The sequence below is a fragment of the Sarcophilus harrisii genome, chromosome 3 (genome assembly GCF_902635505.1).
Source record: "Sarcophilus harrisii chromosome 3, mSarHar1.11, whole genome shotgun sequence".
NCBI classification, from domain to species: Eukaryota; Metazoa; Chordata; class Mammalia; order Dasyuromorphia; family Dasyuridae; genus Sarcophilus; species Sarcophilus harrisii.
This window is the reverse complement of record NC_045428.1, coordinates 251,883,014-251,909,040: the sequence shown is the minus strand read 5'-3', so window position 1 is coordinate 251,909,040 and position 26,027 is coordinate 251,883,014. Positions and strand designations below refer to the sequence as shown.

At 35.6% G+C, this 26,027-nt stretch overlaps 1 protein-coding gene across 1 annotated transcript; it reads left to right on the top strand.

Moving 5' to 3' along the window:
• Positions 1 to 1,183: 1,183 nt before the first annotated feature.
• On the top strand, positions 1,184 to 24,786 carry ATP6AP2 (ATPase H+ transporting accessory protein 2). Its single transcript, XM_003763458.2, has 9 exons — positions 1,184 to 1,448; positions 11,788 to 11,918; positions 13,761 to 13,892; positions 15,508 to 15,603; positions 15,926 to 16,063; positions 17,400 to 17,453; positions 18,854 to 19,003; positions 22,189 to 22,308; positions 23,522 to 24,786. Exons 1-9 carry the CDS (start codon positions 1,412 to 1,414, stop codon positions 23,714 to 23,716), a joined length of 1,053 nt encoding a protein of 350 aa, XP_003763506.1. The 5' UTR covers positions 1,184 to 1,411; the 3' UTR covers positions 23,717 to 24,786.
• Positions 24,787 to 26,027: the final 1,241 nt, after the last annotated feature.

Genomic DNA, 26,027 nt, shown 5'->3' with positions numbered 1-26,027 from the left:
CCATTTGGTGCTCCGCACAATAGCGCACCTGCTAACTGCGGGAAGGGAGGGCACAAATCCTGCGCCCTGTACTCTTTCCCTGCGTGGCCCGCCCTCGGTGGCCTCCCCTGAATGGATCGAGTGGAGTAGGGGGCTCTCTGCGGTTTCCGGGGGTCTGTGGGGTCCCTGAGGGCCGGAGTGCTTGATTCCCCCGGGCAGGTTTATAATTGCCCCCATGAGGTGGCCATCCATCACTTTATCAACCGCTCCAGGAGCCGCACGCAAAGCTTCTTCCCGGGGATGGGCCCGCGCTGTCTGCTCTTTGCAGCCATGGAGGCTAGCTGGGAAAAGGCCCAGAGTGGGAAGACGGGTGTGTCAGGGGGAGAACAGCGCGGTGGCCACCGGGGCCGGAGTGCGTGGGGAGGCCAAGGGGAGCTGCGTAATGTCTGAGAAGGCAAATGGGAGGGAATGAGGGGGCAAGATTATAAAGGTCTTTGAATACTTCACAGGATTTTATATTGATTTGATCCTAGAGATTATATATAGGGAGCTACCGGAGCGGGTGGGTTGGGGGCGGGAGGCTATTTGACACTGTCAGACCCACGCCCTAGAAAGATCCTTTCGCTCTCTGAGGCGGGGGCGATTGCGATCGTCCCAGCAGGAGGCGATGGGGGCAAATATCAGAGGCGAAAACGAGGGCGGAGGAATCAAAGAGATCTTACGGAGGTGAAATGGAAAAAAAGGCAAAGCAACAGATTGGATCTGAGACGGGGAAGTGTGAGGGGTCAAGGAGCATATGCTAGGTTAAAGGTTAAGTAGATTAAGGATGGAATGCTCTCCGCAACCAAGCACCAAACCAGCTCGGCTCAGCTCCCTCCCCTCCCCCGTCCCTCAGAGAGAGAAAACCTAGACTGCTTAAATCCCTCCGCATCTAGCTAAACGTGGCTAGCGTTTGCTGGCTGAATTACATAATGCAACTGACGGGGGAGGGGAGGGAGCTTGTCTGCTGCGACAAGAAGACAGTGGAGAAAGCCATTCGAGAAATAATCAATTCTTCGCACCCACCCCAGCTTCCCAGAGGCCGTCTCTACCACCCAAGGCCCCGTGACTGCAGATCAGCATAGGGGCGTGGCTTCCCCAGAAAATTAGATGCTCTCTTCTCATTGGCTTATCTTCTCCGTCAGTCATTCGAGGTCCCGCCCCATTCCCAGACCCAACGGAAGCTACGCCTCCACAGGGAGGCGGGTTCTTAGGGCTGATTGGTGAAGAGGGTGGCGGCGGAATCAGCTGGGGAGTTGTTGGAGGAGGCGAAAATGCAGAGAAAGGCGGGGGGCGGGGCCTAGGAAACGTCATTCCCCTTTCCTCTTGGGCTCCGGGGCTGCGGCTGCGGTGACTGCTCTGGCTGTGGCTGCCGTCGTCGCGGCTTGTGACCATGGCTGCGCTCGCCCTTCTGGCTTTGCTCCTTCCCGGTAAGGAGTCGCGGGTCGTTGTGGGAGAAGCTGAAGGCGCTCTTGGGCAAGCAGTAGCCCTGGACGTCCGGGCTCACGCAGTTCCTGGAACGGAAAGGGGGAGGGGGCGGGAAAGAACAGCAGATGAGAGGAGGGGGCAAGGCAGCGATTGCATAGGTAAATCCTTTGGGAAGGAGGCAGGGGTGGTTGTTGAGTGAAGAGACGTGGGAGTGGGGATCGTGTACATAAAGAGAGGAACCTGTGGAGGGGGGTGATAAGACTGTCGAAGAAGAGCGGAGGGTGGGGGTGGGGCAAGGATTGCACTGGTCCTTGGGCTGAGGGAAAAGAGGGAAGTGGCCCTGCCTTCTGGTGCCGCAGTGCTGTCATCGCTGGGAGGGGTATGAGGTGGGGTGGGGGGGAGGAACCTAGTGAGTCTCGTGACCTCCTCCGTGCGGCCTCCAACCACCTAGCCGCCCCCCAAGCACACGCCAGTCGCTTGCCTCGATTCCAGATTCCCTTCCCCCCCCCCCCAGGTCCCCAGCCTCGATTCCGTGAGTTCGTGGAGGGAAGGGGTGACGACGAACCTTTCCTCAGGGGGTTGGGAGTGTGTGCAGCCACCTGAAAGAGGGGGAGGAAGAAGAAAGGGAGGGGGAGGAGTATCGCGGACGTCGCCTGGAATATTAATGTCTAAATGACTGGAGAATAGGAGATGCTTGATGCTGTTTAAAAAGGCAGCTCTTAAAAAATGCAGATCTGTAGCCCTCCCCCCTTGTCTCCCCACTGTGGAAGAGCTGTTCATTCAACCTGCCTGTTAGGGCAGGTATCCCTGGTTTATGTCTCACCTCCCCATGCATTTCTGCAGTCCTGTGGGGAGCCCATCCAGTCTGTCAATCAGCCATTTTTAAATCACTAAGCTTTGGGGAGACAAAGACTTTTAGTGGGCACTGCCCTCAGAGAGAGCACTTTGTAATTGGGGAGACAACCTGTAAATAGTGTATGTAGAAGATAAATGGATTTACTCGACCCCTCTTATTACAGCTGCATTGCAATCCGAGGTGTAGTGTCTTAAATATGGAACTCTTAATTTGATCATCCTGTGAAATTGAGGAAATCTCTTTTTTCCCAGTGCAGTTTGTGTATAGGATGGTGCTTAACTAAAGCTTTCTTCAGGAATGAAAAAATTGCCTGGTTCAGGGGAACATCAGTGATTTTTTTCGCCCAACTATACAGTGCCTATTATCTTCCTATTCCGTGTTTGTAAGAAAAACACCTGCGGCCTGACACTATAGAAGACTTTTTTCCTCCCAGATTTGAATTTTTAATAAAATTCTAGATTTTTTTGTTGCTTTTTTTTATTCAGAAAGATATTTATTTTGAAAACATAAATATCTAAGTTTACTGAAATGGAATTTGAAGCAATCGGAATATATATTTTTTTTATTAGGGACCTTCATTTTATAGATGAGGGAACCTGAAGAGTTAAAGTCATTTGCCCAAGGTCATACAGTTTAAATGGAAGAAGAGAAGCCCTTTCTTGGGGTCCAGGATGATTTTTTTTTTCCATCACAGACTAGTGGAATTTTAATGTTCCTCTAAGTCTCTGTTCTAATTCTAGCAGTAAGATTAGTACCATATTTTTGTAGTAGGAGTAATTTGGCTTAGACTATTTTATTGCCTAAGATAAAATTGTGTTTTATATACATTTTGACCTTTATGACAATGCATTGATATTTTCTTACTAGTTTAAACCAGTACACACAGCCCAAGAATCTGGATTAATTCACTTTTGCTTTGGTTGTGCTTATCAGCTGAATCATACTATTTTTCCTGGTGACTGAACATGTTTTAATAAGAAATATCTTTAAGGAGGTCAACTTCCCTGTTTGGGGGGGAGGGGAAGATGGTTTTTTTTTTTTTCTTCTAGTACTTTCTGACAAGGTAGAGTTCAGAGATGTAGTTGAAAGAACTAGATTCTTTGGTCTGAAGAAAAGAGAAAGAAATATCAGAAAATTGCCATAATACATGGAAGAGGGATTAGATAAATTTGGTGTTGCTTTAAAGGCCAGAATAAGTATCTGATAGGTGAAAATTACCAACATGAATTTCAGCTCATAGAAATTTAAGAAATGACTTTCTAGCAATTGTAGGTCTCAACAATGACTGTTGTATAGTGAGCTTCCTATCACTAGAGGTATCCAAAAGTAGAGACTAGATGTTTATACTCAGCTATATAATAGAAGGGAATTCTTTCCTGTATTAGGAAATTAGATTTAGTAATTAATAAAATCCTTTTCAATTATGACTCTATGTTTCTAAGAATTTCTAAGGTTAAAATTGAAAACTGAAGATCTTCTGTATAACTCATAACCAGAATAAACTTCTGGGATTTGTGGATGCAATAGCAAGGATTTGAGCCTGAAATCTAGTTATGAAAATGTTCCCCCAGGAAAGGTATAGAGGTTAGTAATTATAGAAGAAAGAATTAAAAAAAAAAAAAAAAACTAAATAATCAAGATAGATATTTATCTAGTAAATATCTAATAAATAAAAATGTCTGTTTGTGACATCATTTAATTCTCTCTATTTCTTGTGTATTCCAAGAGTGGTGAAAGGTAGGGAAGAGAATTTCTTTTTGACATGTTGCCCTTCCTAGGTAATGAGTGATGAAAATTACATTGAAAAGAAAGACAGTAAAATTGATGGTGGTGGTAATGAAGAAAAAGTGCTTACTATGTGTAAAGAACTTAGCCATTTTCCTTTTTTTTTCCCCCATTGGTAAAGACCCAGGATAAGTGCCATACTTTGGCCATAATACTGTCTAAGGATGTTGTGAGTAGAAATCTGGTTATAATATATTTAGAAAGAAAAGACTATTAAATATATGGAGTTGTCTAAATAGATATTTTAAATGGATGCATTGAAAACTCTCCATCTAAACTTCTCTTTAAAAAAAAATCAATAGGAGATGGAATCAAGAGCAAGAAACAGGATGAATAAAAAAGAATTCTATAATATTTTAAGAATAATGGTAGAATTCAGATTGTCATTGTTAGGCAGTGTGTTAGCTGCTGTTGATATTTGATGGAGTGAATAGACTCTTTAGCAATACAAAGACAAGAATGAAACCAACAGGTTTATCTTTTGGATGGGATAATGTTAAGTGCATAATGAATAAAATAGAAAGGAATTTGTAGGAGGTAGTATTTCACCTGAGCTTTGAAGGTTTCTAAGAGATGGGGAGAAAATGCATTCCAAACATAAGGAATAGTCTATACAAAAGTGTGAACTTGGTGGGTGGAATGTATCAGGAGTAGCCATATGGTCAATTTAGCTAAATCATAGAGTTTGTAAAGTGAAATAAGGCATATTAAAACTGAAGAGATAGATTGGAGTCAGGTTTTTTAGGGTTATAAATACCAAATAAGATTTTTTCATCTTAGAGGTAGTTAATAAGGAACCACTAAAGTTTGAGCTGGGGAATAACATGGTCAGTTCTATACAAAAGGATAATCACTTATCAGCACTGTATGAATAGAAAAAGGAGACCAGATGAAAGAAGAATATGTAATACAGAGGAAAGGGCCCTATTCTTAAAAACCCCTCCTTCAGTCCTTTCATCCTGCTTCCATTTAGCCTTTGTGGCTAAATTTCTGGGAAAGGCCATTTACTATAGTACTGTACCTGTAGTTTTCTCTGTTGTCTCTACAGAATAATTATCATTCTGGGAAACCATTCTCCAAAAGTTAACAGTGATCTCTTGACTGCCAAATCCATTCAGTTTTTTTACTTTTATTTAATTCTCATTCTCCTTGACTTTGTATCCTTTGACACTGTTGATAACTCTCTGCTTCTTGAAAAGCTCTTCTCTCTAAATTTACAAGACACCATTCTCTCCTGGTAACTATCTGACCACTTCTCTGCCTCTTTTGCTGGTTCCTCCTCCAGATCGATCACCTAACCATAAATGCGTGTTAAGGTTCTGCCTTGGATCCTCTTTACTGCTTCACTTGCTGATTTCATTAGCTCCTATGTCTTTAATTATCACTTCTTTGCTGATAATCAGATTTACCTCTCCTATACCAACCTTTAAAAAAAAAATTAACATTTTTATTTAAAATTTTGAATTATAAATTCTGTCTCTACCCCTCCTTTCTTCCCTTCCCTGAGACAGTAAACATTCCCATATTACTCATTTCTTTCTCTTGAGGAGAATAGTATGCCTCATTATTATGCCTTTAGGATTGTCTTGAATTATTGTATTGCTGAGAATAGCTATGTCATTGAAAGTTCTTCATCAAACAATTTACTGGGTACAGCTTTTTCCTGGTTCTGTTCATTTCATTATGCCTCAGTTCATGTAGGTCTTTACAAGTTTTTTCTGAAATCATCCTACTCATAATTTCACAAATCTCATGCTCATATAACAGTAATATTTCATTATAATTATGTACCTCAACTTGTTTATCTATTTGTTAATTTATTTTATATCTAGTTATGCTCTTGTTTGATTCTAAATTCTTCCCTTATCCATAAATTTGACAGATTAATTATTCCATGCTCTCTTAATTTGTTTATGATATTCTTTATATGTAAATCATGTACCATTTTGACCTTATCTTGGTATATGGTGTGAAATGTTGGTCTATTTCTAGTTTCTGACATATTGTTTTTTGGTTTTCCCAGCAGTTTTGTCAAATAATGCCGCTGCAACCTTTTTACTGACTTCTATCCAGGTTCTATCTCTAACTGACTTTTAGCCATCTTGAGTTGTACATTCATTAGTATGTACATTAGTTGTACATACATCTTAAACTCGTATATCCAAACTGAACTCATTACATTGTCCCATAAACCTTCCCCCCTGCCTCTGCCTTCCAATATAGAGCTTAATACCATCCTCCCAGTCCCTCAGACTCAATCTAGGTGTCATCTTCAGTTGTTGCCAAGAGCTATTGAACTCAACTTTGCCTTATATGCTCCTTTTTCTAACTGATATTACCAACATCCTGGTGCTGGCCCTCACTACTTCACATCTGGACAAATGCAGTAGCCACCGCTACTGCTCCACTTTTCCCACTCAGTCCATCCCCCATTCGGCCAAAGCGATTTTCCTAAGGAACTGTTCAACCATGGTTTCTCCCGACACACTTCTCCTGTCCCGCATTGCTTACAGTGTGACCAAGACACTTCTACCTTTCCAGTCTTATAATTTACTCCCTCCTCCCTAATGCTGGCCTCCTTGCTCTTCCTGGAATGAGATACTATCCTCAGCTTCAAATGTTTTCTCTGGCCATCCTTCATTCCTGCAGTGCCTTTGCTCTCATCTCTATCTCTTAGCTTCAAGACTTGGCTAAAATTCTCTCTTCAATAGAAAGTTCTTCCCAACATCTTTAATAAAATGTCTTTCCCTTCTCTTTTAATCATTTCCTGTTTATTCTGCATATGTCTTGTTTGTTTTTTCCCCTCATTTGATTGAGTTCCTTGAGGTCAGGGACCATCTTTTGCTTCATTTTATATCCCCAGCAGTCAGCACACAGTGCTTGGCACTTATTAATGCTTCATAAATATTTATTAATAGACTCTTTATTGACTGACGGAGTCTTGAAGATACACTCCCAGTTAATGGGCCTGAACTGCCAGTGATTGCCTAAAATTTTAGCAAAGGCATGAGAAGGGGGAGTGAAGGGGGAAAAGAAGATTTTTTTATTTTTTATTTTTTCCAGTTACATGGAAAGGCAATTTTCAGCATTTGTTTTTTGAAAGATTTTAAATACAAAAATTTTCTCTCTTTCTCTCCTCCTCTGTTCCCTACAGGGCAATTAATATGATATAGGTTATACTAGAGCATTTTATTGGAATGCTTTACAGATGTTATGTTATTCTTTTGTTCCCAAGCTATCTTTTTCTTTGAAGCTTTTCTTGCAAGGTATTATTTTAGATTCATGTTTTGAATTTTCCTGTTATGATAGACTTGAAGTTAGGACTGGGCTCTGTTTACTTTTGGAGGGAAAAATCAGGGCTAGTCTTCTTATTGTTGCTTTCTTGGAGGTATTGAGTGTTGTGTTATTCTAGTATTTCAGTAACAGTTCAGCCTAGGGAAGAACAAATTTACAAGGCTTCCACAATGGTTAAACCAGGGCAAAATCTGACTGCTTCCTCTCTGTTATGAGTCAGACAAATTTCTCACCTGGATTTGGGTCTGAGCCACTGTTAGTGCCTATGGTTTCAGTCATTGTGAGGCAGTTGGAAAGCTAGTGGCAACTGCTTCCTGCTATACTACCATCTTGATTCCACCCCCAATTATTTATCATTTCATGTTATTTTTTTATGGAAAGATGAAGAGAGATGTGAGTTAGATATTGCTGTGGTTAGGTGGATTTAGAACTGATTGGAAATTGTGGCCTCAAAGAAAAAAAATATTTGTTTTTTATCCTCACTGATAGATGTCCGTCCTTAGTATCGTGGTAATCAACATTTTTTATCAGTGACTTGGCAGGTGAATGCATAGATAGCTTACTTATCGTATTTGCAGATTGCATAAAGGTGAGAGATTGCTAACACTAGACAGTTTACTATCCTAATCAGCTAGAACAAATTGGTCAAATTGAATAAGATGAAATTTAATAAGACTAAATTAAATCTAACACTTGTTTAAAAAAAAAAAACCTACCAATTTTTCAAATACAAAATGGCTGAGATATGGGTAGATATTGTTTGGGGGTGGGGAAAAGATCTTGTGGTTTTAATGGATTGCAAGCTTAGTTTGAGTCAGTAGTGTGCTTTGATAGCCAAGAACGCTAATGAGCTTAAGCACCATAAGGAGAGGATTATTGGCCAGGCCTGTCGTTCAGTTTTGGGTACCAAATTTTGGGGAATGGTTTTAAACTGGGGTACATCCAGAAGAGGGCAGCCAAGATTTTCTAGGGCCTTATGTCAAATGCTAATTAGTCACATGGAAATTAGTAGAAGGAATAGGAGATGTTTAGTCTGGAGAAGTAAAGATTGAGGAGGATGTGTGCCAATCAATAGCTTTTGAATATTTAAAGATCTGTAACCTTTCAAAGGAATTAGACTTGTTTTACTTGGTCCTAGAAAGCAAAACTAGGAGCAGAGTATATATAAATATATTTATCTCCACAAAGAGACACATATAGGCTTGATGTTAAGAAAATTTGCCTAACAATTAGGACAATCCAAAATGAAATGAATTGATCTTGAGATAGGTAGTAGATTCTCCCTCATTGAAGGTATTAAGGCAAAGACTGATGCAGCTTTTGGGAAATGTTGTAGCTATGAGTTGGAATGAGTATGGTCTCTGAGGTATAAAGTATACTTTTAATAGCTAGCAAATATTTAGAACCAATTCGATATCTTTACACGTAGAATAGTCATAATTTCTTTTTTTAACACAAAATAGATTATATTTCTATTACATAACAGATCTATGCTGAAAAAAACTCTTAAAATGGGCATGAGTTTTTTTCAAATGAAAATTAGTTCTTGTTTTGAAGTCATCCTTGGAAAAACTATATTAAGTTTTCAAAAAGATAAAAATAATTTCATTTAGTATATCAACTGACTGGTACAGTTTGACAGCTGCTACTCATATACAATATATTTGTACCCCAAATTTTCCAGTCTTTCAATTTTTCAGTTGGAGATTTGGGAAGAGAAAATTTTTTATACTCAAATATGTAATAACATATAACATTTCAATGTTTAGCTTCAAATTCCAAATACAAGTTTACTAAGAGTTAATCAGGGGTAATCTTCTTTGGAAGAAATGAAGTGAAGTTTAGAGATTAACTCTATAGAACAAAGTAGTGATTGAAGTTGTTCTGATATGTTCTTACCGATGATAATACATAATGGCTACTGTGTGCCAGGTACTGTGCTAAGCATTTTACAAATATTATCTTATTTGACATTCAAAATAACCCTGGGAGGTAAATACTATTATTGCCACCGAGGCTAACAGGAGTTAAGTTATTTGGTCAAGATCACACAGCTAGTGTATATCTGAAGCTGGATTTGAATTCAAGCCTTCTTGAATTCAAGGCCTAGTACTCTATTTACTGTATCACCTAGCTGCCTCAGCAACTTTTGTGATTTATTAATTAATATACACTAGACAACATGTTTTGCAGAGTAAAATCCATTTCATTACAATATGACATGAAGAAATGTGCTAGATCTAGGCAGTCAGTCATGGAGTGAAATCTTAGAAAAGTAGATGAACAAAACATTGTTAGATAAATGGGTATTTAAGTGGAAATGTGGTTTGCCTAAGATATGTAATTTCTCCATTAATGTATGGATTGCAATCTTGTGGCTATCTTTCAGTTAATGTATTGAGCAGATCAGCTATGTAAAATTATTAGCAGTTTTCCAGTACTAAAAAAAATTTGAACACCATTGTAGCATTCAAGTCTGACTTTCTATATCTGGAAACTATTCTTACTTATTCTGGAAACTAGCTTTTCTGATTATATATATATATATATATATATATATAACACATTATAAGGAGATATATATATATATATATATATATATATATATATATATATCTCCTTATAATGTCATTTATACCATTTCCTTAGGAACAAGTAATAGTAGGCAATATATAAGGCCTTATTTGGACCTGTCATCCTTTCATCGTTTTTTTATATAACCTGAAATTCTGATTCTTTGGGTGTGAAGACCGTGTATTTTTAAATCAGCAGGAGTCAGAAATTCGGGTTAGGGGAAAATCATCAGTCTTTATTCTCAGTGAAGAAGGATGGGAGGTGGAAGAGAATCGACGATAGCAATGTGTGCAGCTGAGTCAAGAAGCTAGCTGGATCAGCAGCCACATGACCAGCAGCTAGGAGAAAAGGAATCCAGGCCCAATCTCTCCCAGCTTCTCTTCCTGTTCCTCTCTCTGCCTCCACCCACCAAAATCGTCATTTCCTCTACTACACATCAGGACTTGCACGGAGAGTGGGCAGGGACCATTCTTTATCCAATCATGTATATTAATAGAGTATAGCCCAATTACTATTTAGCCTCATGTACTTGAGAACTCAGTGCATCAACTCAAACTTCAGCCCATTACATTTGGGGGTCAGGGATTCCATATATAGATAGCCTCATTGGGAAACTATTGATGGGGGGTTGGGGGCAGTGAGCTTTTGAAGTCGGGAGCAGCTGGGCATCTTTGAAGGTAGCAATCAGTTTTAAAAATAAAGCATTTAACAGTGCTATATATAACTGTTGGTTATAATTATCATCATCATCATTGTTATTGTCATTTTCTAAGCTTTTTGCCTCTTATTCAGCCTTGAACCCAGTTAACTGTCCATTTGGGGAACATACAAAGACATGTGCTTATGAGTGCTCTCAGTGGCTCTTAATCCATCTATAGTTGATATGAGTGTTTTACATTTCTTCTGCTTATTGATACTAAATTGAACAAAGTTGTACTTGCATGGTTACATCTACAATGGATTTCTGTAGAAACTAATATTACAAGCAAACCAGGTAGAACTGATTAAGTCTTGAAGAAATCTGCAGATAAATTTTAAATAAAAATGAAAAATATTTCCTAATATTGTTATCTCGTATCTTATTCTTAACTATGGCAAAAACATTGTGTATGTTTTGTGTTGTGTTGTGTTATATTGTGTGTGTATATACATGATGTAGTTCTACTTCAACCTGAGGAAAACATCTTATTCCCCAAATACCTTCTTTTGAATGGAATCTGTTGTTTTTAGAAAATATACTCGTAGACACATCTGTTCTTCAGTCCTTACCCCGATATGTGTCTGTTTCCTTTGTAACTCTTTGTAACAGATACTTAAAAATACATATATAGAGTGTGCTGCTTTGGAGGACTTGGGAAAAGGGAGCAGAGGATAAATCAAGATAACCTGGATTCTTCCCCTTTAGAGGATATAGTTAGGGAATATAGGAAAAGAAGAAAAATTGTGTCAGTAAAGAATGCAGTATAGAGTTATAAATAAGCAAGATCTTATAGTTGACTAAGCTCCCTGGAAAAGGAGGTATGTGCAAGTCCACTTGTGGTTTCTCATTCTGAATAGTCTTTGTGTGAGTCACTGTGAGTACAGCTTGAGAATGTAGATAATGTGAGCATAATAAACACTTTTCTGGATCCTTTCCAATGCTCGAAAGGGTCTATAATCCCATCAGTGTGTGGGTACTTCCTCTAGTGATGCAGATTATCGCTAATCCACATTTGCCCATCTGTTGTAACTATCACAAGTTGACCACGTCAATCTACCCTTAGTAGTAGAGGTGCGAAATTTGCTAGTATTTAAACTATAATTAAATTAACTTTTTCTGTTTCTTTTTTTAGGTGTACTGGGGAATGAGTTTAGTGTGTTAAGATCACCAGAATCTGTTGTTTTCCGAGATGGAAAATGGCCAATACCCGGAGATAGAATCCCAGATGTGGCTGCATTATCCATGGGCTTTTCTGTGGAAGAAGTATGTGTATTTTCAATAGTATTTGAAACTGTTATAAATCACTTTTGTTGGTTTTTACTAAAGTCATTCAGTCAATTGGCAGATGGTTATATGGCTTCAGTTCAGACACTTAGAAATATTCCTTTGTCAGTTTGAAGGAGATTTTATAAAACTTAGTTTGGCTTTGTTGCCAAATAATATTATTTTAATTCTTAGTTTATATGGAGTAATTGGTAAATTTTAGAAGTTGAAGTTAATTTTCAAAATTGCTTAAAGTTATGGATGTTTTAATTTTGTCTGTGTATATACAATACTTTGCTGTGTAATATGCTTAATTGTTGCAATTGAATGTACTTTTAACTGGTTTTGTTTTTAAAGTTGTTTATAATAGTTTTTTTTAAAGCTATATCTGACTTACTGATGGTAACATCAGTAGGCCTTATAATTTGATTTGGTTTTCCAATTCTGGTTATAGGCATATTAATGATTTATTTAATATCATTATAATGATTATTAAATTTGATATTTAATAATGATTGTGTTAAACATATTTATGAAATATAATTATATTAAACATAATAGATCATATTAATAATCTTTTTCTTTAGTCCCTAGAACACTGACTTTGTCTTAACATCTTTTCTAGTTTGCTGGGTTTGAAGTGAAATCAATCTTTCAGATGGTTGTTAAAAATTTGCAATTCTTTTAAAAACTGTTCTTATTTTTTAAGATTTAATGAAATTTGTTCATTAAGGAACGACATTTTGTCATATGTATTTGATTAATAGGGAGAAAAATTATTTATTATTAATGTGGGATTTATCCCTGAGTTAGCATCCATGTGCAATCAGATCTGGCTGCATTTGGATATCTCACACTATGGTCCCATATACTGAGTCTCATAGACATCTCCTTCAAATTCAAAACAGAACTTGAATTTCTCCCCAGACTTTTCCCTCTTCTGGACTTCCTTATTACTATCTAGAGTAATATCTTTTTACCTGTCATCTAGTTTCTCAGACTTAGTGTCATCTTCAACTCCTTAATTGCACTTACCCCACATCTCCACTTTGTTACTAAGCCTTGTCATTTCTACTTTAACAGCATCTTTCAGATACATTCCCTTTTCTCCAATTACATAGCACCATCCTGGTACAGACTCTCATCATCTCCCACCAGACATTACAGTAACATTCTATTTAGTCAAATGTCTTCTCATTCCAGTTCATCTTCACCTGGTGCAGACTCTCATCATCTCACCAGACAATTACAGTAGCATTCTGTTTAGTCAACTGTCTTCTCACTCCAGTTCTGTTGAAGAGAGCAATAACCAAAAGATTAGTTTGAGAGAGAAGAGAATATTTTCATTTAAGAGAATAAGGTTATGATTTAGAATTTGAAAACCACTTTATATCTCTCTATTGTCTGCATATTTTTCTTTACCTTGTAGATCAGATTGCCTCCTCTTCCACCTTCCTTCCCTGTTGTGATATGGGAGCCACCTACCAGTGGCTGCTGGAGGTCTAACTGAGACCTGTAGCTTGCGATTCTTGTGCCCCACGTTGGGTGCCAGAAGGACTACTTACAGGTTCTCCTCCCCCCTCCCCCCCCCCATCTGAATTTTAGTTTGTAGAGAAGATGATTAAGAAACAAGGTGATGTCAAAACCCAGATAACATCTCTTATTACATAAGGGCTTTGTGTGATTGGAATACACATTGTATTAAATGAAATTCGTGGATTTTCTGAAAATTTCACTTCCATTGCTAACCTGGTTACTCCTGATTTTTTCTTTTTAAAATATTTTGGAGGGGATTTGCCTAAAATAAAAATTAAGCCTTAATTTATACTTTTAAATATTTAGGATCTTTCATGGCCTGGACTTGCTGTGGGCAACTTATTCCATCGTCCTCGAGCTACTGTTTTGGTGACAGTGAAGGGAGTGGACAGTTTAGCTTTACTCAAGAATGGTGTTGTTTCATACCCTCTTGAAAATGTGAGTATTTCAGAAGACTGATTTTTAAAATATTATTTTGTGAATGTCACAAGGTACTTTAGTTTTGTAGCATATAGCTATTTCCTTATGTTTGTTTTAATAAGTTGATTAATATGAGGAAGTCATCTTTTTTTTTTCCCCCATAAAGAAAAAATTAAGGCAGCTAGGTGGCACAGTGAATAGAGCACCAGCCTTGAAGTCAGGAGGACCTGAATTCAAATCTGGCCTCAGACATTTAATGTACTAGCTGTGTGACCTTGGGCAAGTCACTTAATTCCCATTGCTTTACCAAAAAGAAAAAAATAGTCAATAAACCTGATGCGCTCTAGACCTCTTGGATCTTTATTGTGTCATTCTGAGTAGAATAGCCTGTCATTGTATGGACAGGGAGAAGAGTTGGTAAAGTATTCATTTTGTTGTTTGGGGGACATTGTCCTCTAGTCACTTTGGTTAGAATTTGGCCTTCATACATTTTTGTATATGTTAGGTTATTTTTTCAGCTTCAGGAAAAGAAAGTTCCAGAAGCTGCTAAAGAGAGTGAACTCCCAAACTTAAAGAGGAATACAAACCTGAATGCTTTTTAAAGAGATTTACACTCATCTTCCCCTTATAAAATAATCCAAATATATTGCACCTTGGTTTAGAGAAAATACTTTGGTTGAGACTAAACCTATAAATGCAGAATTACATGGTAGATAGAATGAGACTTAATCAGTGAGGTTCAATTTCTTTGATATTTACTGTGTGCCATGGAGGAGTCAACTTATTTCTTTGAATCTCAGACAGCTCTATAAAAGTCTAATTTATAGATTGCTAAAGAGTATTTATTTATTTACATATTTATATGTAAATAGTCAGAAGATCTGAATTCAAATCTCTGATCTTTGACTTGAAACAAATCATCTAATCGTTCTCTAGACCTTAATTTCCTCATCTGTAAAATGAGGAAATTTACTAGCTGACTTCACAGTTCCTTTTAGCTCAAGACCTGCATTTTCAATTTCTGGTGGTAATCTTCATTAAGGCAGAGAGAAGCCTGGTCTAGACTCACAAAATTTAGTGGCCCTTGATTAAGAAATGACTGATGACTGACCATTTGTGATCAGTATCATATTTTGCCTCTAGATTATATGCTTTTGAACTTTTTTGATCTTTTCAGTCTACTGGATTGGGAGGAATAGTAATTTACTCACTAGTCCTTTGGTGGTTGCTTGTTAATCGGAATGATAAAACAGCTGAATTTGGAGTCAAGATGACCTATATTTATATTTCACCTCAGACACTTACTAGCTATGTTCTTCTGTGAATATCACATATCTTCTCAGGACCATGTAAAAGGAGAGAATCAGAAGACCTCTCTAGTGCTGAATCTATTATTATTATTATCATTATTATATATTATTACATTATTATCTATTAATGACTTAATAGAACTTCCTAAGGAAATAGTGGCTTAGGACTCACTCTTGAATTTTTATAAATAATAAACTTGCTTACATAGGTAGAAGTTTTGCAAAAGCAATAGTCATCATAATAGCCCTTTAAGATTATTATCATAAGTTTTTTCTTTCTTTTGGTAAACATTTTAAAATAAATTGTTATTCTTATATCCTAGGCAGTTCCTTTCAGTCTTGACAGTGTGGCAAATTCTATCCACACATTTTTTTCTGAGGAAACACCTGTAGTTTTGCAGTTGGCTCCTAGTGAGGAAGTAAGTAATATAGTTTTTAAAATATTCTAAAAATAAAAAATTGTCTTCTATTTTCAAATGTGCTTTTTATCGTCAGTTTTTCAAAAATTATTTTAATTATAAACTTGATAGTCCTCAGCAGAGACCCATGTATAAAGTTTGTATAGAAAAAAAATCAAATTTCTGTCATCTGTTTGAGAAAAATATATGCTTGATCATTAAGAAATCTCAAGATTTTTCTAACTTAATTATAAATTAAAAACAGCTGCTGTTACTTGTGCTACGTTTGTATTGAAATGACTATGCAGTGTGTAGACAAGTTTTAAATGTGTTGTTATTTCAGAGAGTGTATATGGTGGGGAAAGCAAACGCTGTATTTGAAGATCTTTCAGTCACTCTGCGGCAGCTGCGGAATCGCCTGTTCCAGGATAATTCCATTCTCAGCTCTCTGCCTCTTAACTCTCTGAGCCGGAACAATGATGTAAGTGCTGCTGAGATAGCGGATGGATGAATAGTGCTCTTCAGTTTTTCCTCCCTTTGCATTGCTGAGTTAAGGACAAACAAGGAAAGTGGGGGGTGACTTTGTTATAGTAACTAGGATCGCATTCAGGCATGAAGATTGTCACCTATTGTAAAAGTTTTTTTTTTTTTGTTTTTTTTTTTAATTTAATAGCCTTTTATTTACAGGTTATATGCATGGGTAACTTTACAGTGTTAACAGTTGCCAAACCTCTTGTCTATTGTAAAAGTTTAAATGTGTCGTGACCAGGGGCAGCTAGGTGGCACAGTGGATAGAGCACCAACCCTGAAGTTAGGAGGACCAGAGTTCAAATCCAGCCTCAGACACTTAACACTTCCTAGTTGTGTGACTCTGGGCAAGTCACTTAACCCCCATCGCTGAGGGAAGGGAGGGGTAAGGATGTAATCATCATTTTTCCTTGCCCCTAGTTGCCATATTTTTCTAGGCCATTCAGGACATCATAGAAGTGGAGTCGGTCTAAGTATAGCTCCTTATATCTATCAAGCCAGCCAAGCCATCTTCCTCAAGCCTCAATCATGTTATATTCACATATGAATACAATGCCTCTTAGGTCTAAACATGACCAACATCCTTCATATAACTAAAGAAAAATTGGCAAAGGGGAAACAAAAACTTCAGGCATGTAATATGGAGATATAGAGTGAACCTGTGATTTAACTTTTATAGGGAACTGTGGTGAGAAGATTCTCCCTCTAATTCAAATTAGCACCTTCTATGTAGCTTACAGACACTTTTAGAAAGTTACCTAAAGTACTGAGAGACTTGGGATCACACAGCTAAGTATGTGTAAGAAACAAAATTTGAACCCATGTGTTCCTGACTTTGATGCCAGCTCTCTGCCCTATAACATACTGTCTCTCATGTTGTAATAAGAAAAAAAAAATTTATATTGCTTTGGTATCTTGGTGCAATTGTGATTAATAATGTTTTAAAATGTGATTTTTAATCGTTAATACTTGGATTATTCATTTTACTTAGAATGTTTACTGTCCTAAAAGTTATCTTTAAGAGACAAATTCTGTAAAAGATCATTTTACAGATTCTTCCGTGCTTTGATTATGCTGTTGTTATTAATTTGGGTTATTTGCAGTGTTCTAGAGAACAAGAATTCACAGTGTATTGAGGATATCTATATCTATATCTGTACCTACCAATCTATAATTTGTATTACAGATAGACAAAGTAAATTATTTTCATTATTAAATAATAAACATGAATCTCAGTTCTCACATTTTCTGCTAAAATGAAAACTAATAATTTTATTTTGGTCTTCTAGGTTGATTTGCTATTTCTTTCTGAGTTACAAGTTCTACATGATATTGCAAATTTGGTAAGCAGGCAACTTTGGTATTAAAAGAAAACTTTTTAAAATGCTCAAGTTTTCCATTTCATGTTCCAAAATATAGTTTTTTAAGAAATTCTCTTAAAAGACTGGTAGTGAATGAGTAGGTAGGAAAATGGATTGAAATATGATTTAACATACCAGATAAAAATCCTATCAAAACTGTTACTGACTTTATGTCTGAAATTAGCATAGGTTTGGATAGAATTTATATGTGCGTTATACCTGTTGTTAATAAAAATTATTCATATTATATGTTTATGTATTTTTTAACTGTACCTGTGATCTCACTGGTCTGAGGAGCTCCTGATTAGGAATTAAACTGTGACTGAGATACTGAGATTAAAAGTGTTTTTATGTGGGTTATAAAACCAGTATGCATGGAGAGATAGAACTTAAACTCGGGTGCTGAGGTCAGCTCCTGTACACTCTATGCTGTGTTACTTTTGTGTTTAGGTGTACATCTTAATTAAATAGCTGGTCTGTTAGATTTTCAGAGGTGAGGGGATACATTTCCCCAACTTTGATTTCAGCAATAGTTTTAATGCTTTTGATCCTTTGCCTTTTCCCCAAAATTTTAACAACAATTAAACATACATAGGTAGTTTACTAAACAGCTAGACAAACTTTCCCTTCTACTACACTGTGATATCATGAGGGCAGAGAAACCAAGTCTTACTCATGTTTTCACAGCAAATCATTGGCAAAATTAGTAGTAAAATTACCAAGTATTCTTCTTGTTTTGTTCTTTTGAATGATCATGAAGTACACGTGCATCTTCCAAAAATATTAATGCAGTTTTAAGTTTTAATAACTGAAGAAATACAAATGCTACAAACTTAGAAGAAATAATATTTGAAAGGCTAGTTATTTAAAATATTAAAATCTTAATGTATTTCTTGCTAAATTCAACATACCTTATTGTATAGGATATCTCACTCTAATTGTTATTAGTTTTTTAATTAACTTCATAATTATGTCACTTGAATCAATGATCTGCTTCCAAAGCTTTTTAGTAGTTGTTTACTTTTATGTCTATTAACAATCTACTTTACATGTTGTGTTGTTTTTTTTTTAATGTAGAAAACAAGCAATGGCAGTAGAAATTAGCATTTAAATAACCAAAAAATATTTATTATGTGTCTAGGAATTAGAATTACTCTCCTTAGAATTAGTTAAGAGTTCTTACTACCTTTATCAAACTCTTGATGTCATGACTATAATATAATACTCATCTTTTTATCATCTCAGAGAATTAGTTTGAAAGTTGCTAAATATCATGAATATAATTGTGTACAACCTACTCCAGTTATAGATAAAATTTAGTTTGATATAAATTTTAAGTGAACATATTAGCAATTTTATTCATTCTGTAATCTTTTCCTAAGTTATCTCGACACAAGCATCTAGCCAAAGATCATTCTCCTGACCTGTATTCTCTGGAGCTGGCAGGCTTGGATGAAATTGGAAAACGCTATGGAGAAGATTCTCAGCAATTCAAAGATGCTTCACAGATCCTTACTGACTGTCTACAAAAGGTGACTTTACCAATATATAAAACTGAGTTGCTAGTAAACCAGACAATATCAAGAGAAATAAATAATTTCTTATTTATTTAAAAAATATTTTATGCTTAAAGTACCATACATAATGTAAATCCATCTGGTCATGGGTTATTTTTCTTATGAAGTTCATTTATGAATTGTTTGATTTCTTTTTCTAAGATAGGGTTATTTAAGTATTCTATTTCCTTTTCTTTTAGTATAGAAAATTTATATTTTTTAATTAAACATTCTTCCATTTCATTTAGATTATCAGGTTATTGGCATATTTGGGCAAAGTAATTCCTAACAATCATTTTTATTCCTTTGTTATTAGTTCATCTTTTTAATTTTTGATGCTGGTAATTTGATCTTCTTTCTTTTTAAAAAACAAATTGGCCAGTGTTTTATTTAATTGGTTTTCTTTTAAAAAAAGAAAAAAAAAGCTCTTAATTTTATTAGTTTTATGTTTATTTCTGTTTTCTTCATCATTCCTTTAATTTTTCAGGTTTTCTATTTTGATGTTTAGTTGGAGGTTTTTTTGTTCCTCTAGTTTTCTAAATTGCATGCCCAGTCATTGATATAGCCTTTCTTTTATTGATGAGAAGCATCTGGAGATATAATTTTCCCCTAAGTATTATTTTGGTTGGATCCCACAAATTTTAATATCTTGTCTCATTGTTGTCATTATCTTGAATGAAATTGTTGATTATTTCTGTGATGTGTTCTTTGATTCATTAATATTTTTTAATATTATTTAGTTTCCAATAAATTTTAAATCTATTCTTCCAAAGTTCTTTATTGAACATTTTGTAAAAGGTGCCTCATAATGCTGGGCAATAGTATATACTCCTTTCTTTTCCTATTCTTCCCAGTATTCTCCTGAGGCCTATTATATATATATATATATATATATATATATATATATATATATATATATATATATATAACTTTTCTAAAATTCTACATCTCTCCTTAACTTCCTTCTTGTTTATTTTATGGGTAGATTTATTTAGATCCAAGATTGGACTCCCAGTATTATAATTTTATTGTCTCTTTCATTCCTGTAACTCATTTAACCTTTTCTTTAAGAGTTTAGGTGTCGTGTTCTTTGGTGCAGTATAAAATACATTTTATTTATCCCTTTAAATTAGCTTTATTTTTACATTTGCTTTTACTTGGAGATTTTTACCATCCTTGCCTTTCTTACTTAAACTGAAACCTTAAAATTCTTCTCCAGTTCCTTATTTTAACTCAATGTATCTTTTAGTTTCAAGTGCATTTCTTAAAAACATCATATTGTTGGGTTCTGGTTTTCTCATCTATTCTGCTATCTTCTTTTTTCATTTTGTGGACAAGTTCATTATATTCACATTCACAGTTATGATTGTTAACTGTGTATTTTCCTCCATCCTATTTTCTTGAACTTATCCAGCTTTTTTAACCCATCTCCTCAAGAATTGGTTTTATTTCTAGCTATTGTCTTCATAAACCTACCTTTCCTCTTATTTCCCTCTCCCTCTTTCTCTTAACCTCCTTCTCTCCTAATTTCCTGTAGTATAAGATGAATTTCAAATTCATTTTATTCTTCCTTCCATGTACCAGTTTAAATGGAATTGAGGTTCAAGAGTAATCTACTTTCTCTTCCTGTCCCCTTTATTATATAAGCCCTTCCCTGCATGTCCCTTTTATGTGGGTTAATTTTCCTCATTTTTTAGTTCTCCCTTTTTTATTCTCCAATGCATTCCTCTTTTCCCAGCCTTACATTCTTATTTTGAAGTCCTCTCAACATAAGAGAATTACAACTATGCCCTTTGTCCTCCTAGGTAAGGGGCATGCTCCTAAGGGATTACATATAATTATAAGTTTTATCTTTTTCAGTCCCTTATGATTCTTTCTCATATTTACCTTTTTATGCTTCTCTTGTTTCCTGTGTTTGGACATCAAACTTTCTATGCAACTCTGATCTTCAGCAGGAATGCTTGAACTCTTATTATTCCTTTTCCTTATTCTCTCTTCCTTCCCCCCCAATAGAATTATATTTTATATTTATTTTGTTGGATAGATTATCATTGTTGTAATCCTAGATCTTTGGCCTCCTAGAATATCCTATTTCAAACTCTCCTTCCTTTTAGGTAGTGGCTGCTAAATCTTGTGTCATCTCTATTGTCCCAGGCAGCCCCCATCCTCTTCTTCCTTGTCTGCCTTCCTGAGATTTCCTTTGTTTGGAAAATGACTCACTTTTCCCTGACATTTTTGGTCAAAATTAATTTTGATGCATTTTCTGGGTTGTGTTGGAAGAGTTGTATTGATAAGGAGAAAGAATCTGACTCTCCTTAGTCCTCATCTTGATTTTGCCCCCTCTGCCATAGAAAATAAAACTTTTTTTTTTTTTAAACTGGATCTGTGATTTCATTAATAAAGGAAACTACCAGGAAATTCTTCCAATGTACATTGGCATTCTCTCTTTTACTTGAGTCCTTGGAATTGCCTAAAGCAATGAGAAATTAAATTATTTGCCCAGAGTAACAAAGCCAGAGGTAACACTTGAATCATATCTTTTCTGACTTGGAGTCATCTCTCTACCCATCATACTAACCTGCTTCTCTCAGTAAAACAAATGATTTGTGATAAAGGGAATTCCTGGATAGGACACTTTTCCTTCAAGTGAATTCTCTGCAACTTATAATTTTAAAGAATTGCTTAAAATAGTGAAAGGTCTATTGACTGATCAGACTTGAACACGGGTCTTCCTGGTTTCAAGGTCAGCTCTCAGTCCATAGTAACATATTTAAGTACTGAATGGCACACCAACTTTTATCAAAAAAAAAAACTTCCTTTATCATTGACATTGAGGCAAACCCTGAAACTCTAACCTCTGACTTCCTCAGTATCCTCAAATTTCATGACCTTATGCCTTTATTCCACCTTAGCTGCACATAAAGAAAATATTATCCTGGATCTCTTCATTGAGTTTTCAACCTCTGTAAGCAAAAACTCTTGACATTCCTATTTTTCGTCATAACTGATTCTCTCTCTTCCTTGTGCCTCCCTTTTCTGTACTTTTCTTCACCCTTATGCCCTCCAGTGCTTCCACCTGAAGCCATTTTTCTCCTTTTCCTAATCTCAAATTCATAAACTTCTATTTAACTTTGATAGTAAAATAAGTACTTTTTTCTTAGTTTGCAGATGAAATGTATGACCTTTATGGTGGGAATGCAGTAGTGGAAGTAGTAACGGTAAAGTCATTTGACTCCCCCCTTGTGAGAAAGACACGTTCTATTCTTCAGGCAAAACAGAATGTAAGTTCTAATTTTCTAAGCGTTCTAATTTTGTATATTCCTTTACAATCAAGGGATGAAATTTTTTTCTAACCAAATCAAACTGCTAAACTAAATATACTAAATCTAAGATATAATTACAATTAAAATATGTTTTGTTATTTTTAAACTCCCACTGAGAAAATTTGAAATCACATTCAGGTATAGCTGTTAAATTGTAATATACTAGTAATTTTGAGCCATATTTCCAGACTTTGGTTGGCAAAACACTTGATTTTTCCCTCAGATTAGGGATGAAAGGGAAATGGTTCAGAATCAACAAGATGATGCTCATTTTGTATTGTCATGTAATTATGTATTAAAAATTAATGGTGAAAATATTTTTCTTGTTGACTCACTTTTTGGATATGACCCCTTTATTTTTAAGACTGAAATATAGAATCATAATTTGAAATGCCCATATTCTCTAGCATATTTCTTTACTATTCTCTAAATACCCATTTAGAAGAATAGTAATGTAGGTCATTCAAAACAATGAGTTGTTATGTATGTGACTTTTAAGTAAAATTAGATATATATACTCATCCATAGACATTGTCTTCTTCATGTATAACCACAGTTTCTTCCATATCAATTCTATTGGGAAGTTGAATCAAGGAGATTAAATAGTAAACTTCCTGTTATTTGAATGTTACAGATCATGTTTTCTAGTGACTTAGGAAAGTCTTTGCAATTCAGGAAACTAGAAAGGAAAACCAGACCTTTCTGGTTGATCCCTTGTATCTGAAATTGCCTTTCCAATCCACATCCCCTTTCAAGTCATTCTTGCCTCTTTAAGATGTACTGTGAGTTCATCCCTCAGGCATTTTGTTGAATTGGAATAGAATCCTTTTACAAATGATACTAGACTTCTTTATGATGTAGAAAGTTTCTTCTCTTTAATTTTTTTTTTAATTAAGTGTATTTGGTGAATGAAGTTTGAAAATATATCATAGATTTTCAAATTGTATTTAAATTTCTATTTAGGACAGATATGAAATTTGATTTATGTAAAATATGATTATATATTAGACTGGGTGAAAATGGAAATTTGAGGGAGGGGGGAATTAAGACCTAACATTCCTAGCAGCATGTTCCCTGTGCCTTTCTGACATGTTGTTATAATTTTTCTGATTACAATTGAAATAACTTTCTATGTTCATCTTTTCTCTCTTTTTTCCCCCCTTAACTATAGAGCAATTCGGTAAATCCATACAATCTTGCGTATACATACGACATAAATTACGCCGTAATCTTCAACATAATTCTTTGGATAATGCTGGGCTTAGCCTTAGCTGTGATCATCATCTCCTATGGCCTGTGGAACATGGATCCTGGATATGATAGTATTATTTATAGGATGACAAATCAGAAGATCCGAATGGATTAACTTTTTCCTGTGTCACCCTAATAAAAGAATATGGAAACCATCCATATTATATTAAGATAAGTCTTTTGGTATGGTTTAAAGTGAATGTTGTATTTAAAATGTATTAAAAGATAATATTTGTTTTCTATTTTGTGTGTACTTGTAACCATTTTTCAAAGTGGGTAATATTTAAGTGAAAATGTGACACAAATCCTTCACTCTGCTATGTTACTACAGTGGCATTAAAATAATTTCATTCCATTTTAAATCTGGAAATGTGCACTGAAAAAACTTTAAATATTTATAAATGTTAGCCTGTGTTGCTCATCTCTGGGGAACAAATGCACTGAAAGTATAATAGAAATATTTTGCTAAGTCCTTTAACAGTATGGATAGAAATCATCTCTAGATTGTTATGTATTATGAATTACTTGTAAATGTCTTAAGGTGATGTAAATATCTTGAACAGTTCCTGGATGAAGGTTTTTATGATCTACAAGAGCCCTAAAATGGAAGAAATACCGACATACATAGTTTTAGAAAAATATTCCCGTAGACAGAAGATAACTGTTTTTTAACCTCTTTTGGAAGCTTAATAGTCTATTAAGAGATGGGCAAGACCTCAAAAGGGAAACATATAGAGTATATTTGACTGGACTGGATTGGACCTAGAAGAGCAAGGTTCTAATTCCACTTCATGCCATGTCTAGCTGTGTGACATTGGAGGAGTCACTAAACTTTTTGGGCTTCAGTTTCCCCTTGTGTACAATGAGGGGGTTGGACTAAATGTCATTTCGGTTCCTGCCAACTCTGAAATACTCTCATCTGTCAGCATATGGTATTGTGAATTCTTACAGTAAGTTATGCACTCAAACACACATTTCTATTATGGTGGTACTTTTGGGAATGGCTTGAGTTGAAAATCCATTTTTTATTTTCATGTATGTTTTTCAACTCCTATATTAATTGGTACAGTTGATATTACAATCTCATTCTACAAACTGCTAAGTGGATAATCTACTTTTTGATGTGAACCAGTGTATCAAACTTATAAGTGACTGAAATAAATAAAAATTGATAAGGATTGCAAATATGTCTTAGTCATTCACTACATATATATAATTGTATATGAAATGAAATAAGTAGTTTTACAGAAAAAATTGTCTTAATCATTTTAGAAAATACATGTGCCCTTTTAAAATGAGCTGTTTTAAAAATATTGCTATATCAAAGATGTGATAAAAGGTTAAGATAGATGGGTTGAGAGTGAGGGTGATGGTCAGCCCTTAGGTTCCAGGTATGCTTGCAATATCAGGAGGAAATAAGTTAGGGCCCTTCGTACACTGGATTCACATATCAAACCTTATAGGAGAGGATTTTGGGAAAGATGGGCAAGCATGATGGATTTTGGTCTTCACCAGAAGAAACATTCAAAATAATGAAAAACAGGCCCATTTCAGTACCGACACTGCTTTATTTGCAACATTGTCATGAGTATAAATAAAAGTATTTTAGTTCTCTTTATAAAATTTTTTTAATTGAACACATAATATAAATAATCTTTTTTAAGTGAATGTAGCAATAAATGGGGGCAGGTGATACAGAGGAGAGAACACTAGACCTGCTTCAGGAAAATCCAAGTTCAAATCTAGCATTAGATACTTTTTAGCCGTGTGACCCTAGGTAGATCACTCAACTCTGTTTGCCTCAATTTCCTCATCTGTAAAATAAGTTGGAAGGAAATGGCAAACCACTCCAGGGTCTTTGCTAAGAAAACCCTAAATGGGACCATGAAGAGTCGGACACTGAAATGATCAAACAAATGGGCATAGATAGACTTTGAAGGTAAGAATTAATAGTGTAAGTTTATTTTTCATTAGACACCAATTAATACTTTACTGATGGGTGCCCTAAAAATCTATTATCTAGTGTTTATGCTTTTTGAGAAAAAAAAAAGTTGTCATGGTTGAAAAAGGTGAAACATACTTATGCATTTGAACATTTCTTTGCTATATCATTGTGAATAATATCTTTGGATAGCTGGGTGTGATGACCCGGTTTAAATCAGCAGGAGTTAGGATAAGTGAAAGTCCTTGATCTTTATTCTTTGTGGAGGTGAAGGGGAATGGCAATACGAAGGACACAAATCGGACCAGCAGTGCCTCTGGCTCTCACATTCATCCACCAAATTCTCCACACACATCAAACTTGCACAGAGTGGGTGGGGCTATTCTTTCTCCAAGCATATACTAATAGAGTATTGTCCAATTTGATAATTAGCCTTCAGTGTTCGGACCTCAGTGCAGCTGTGGCTTACCCTCAGGGAGTCTCA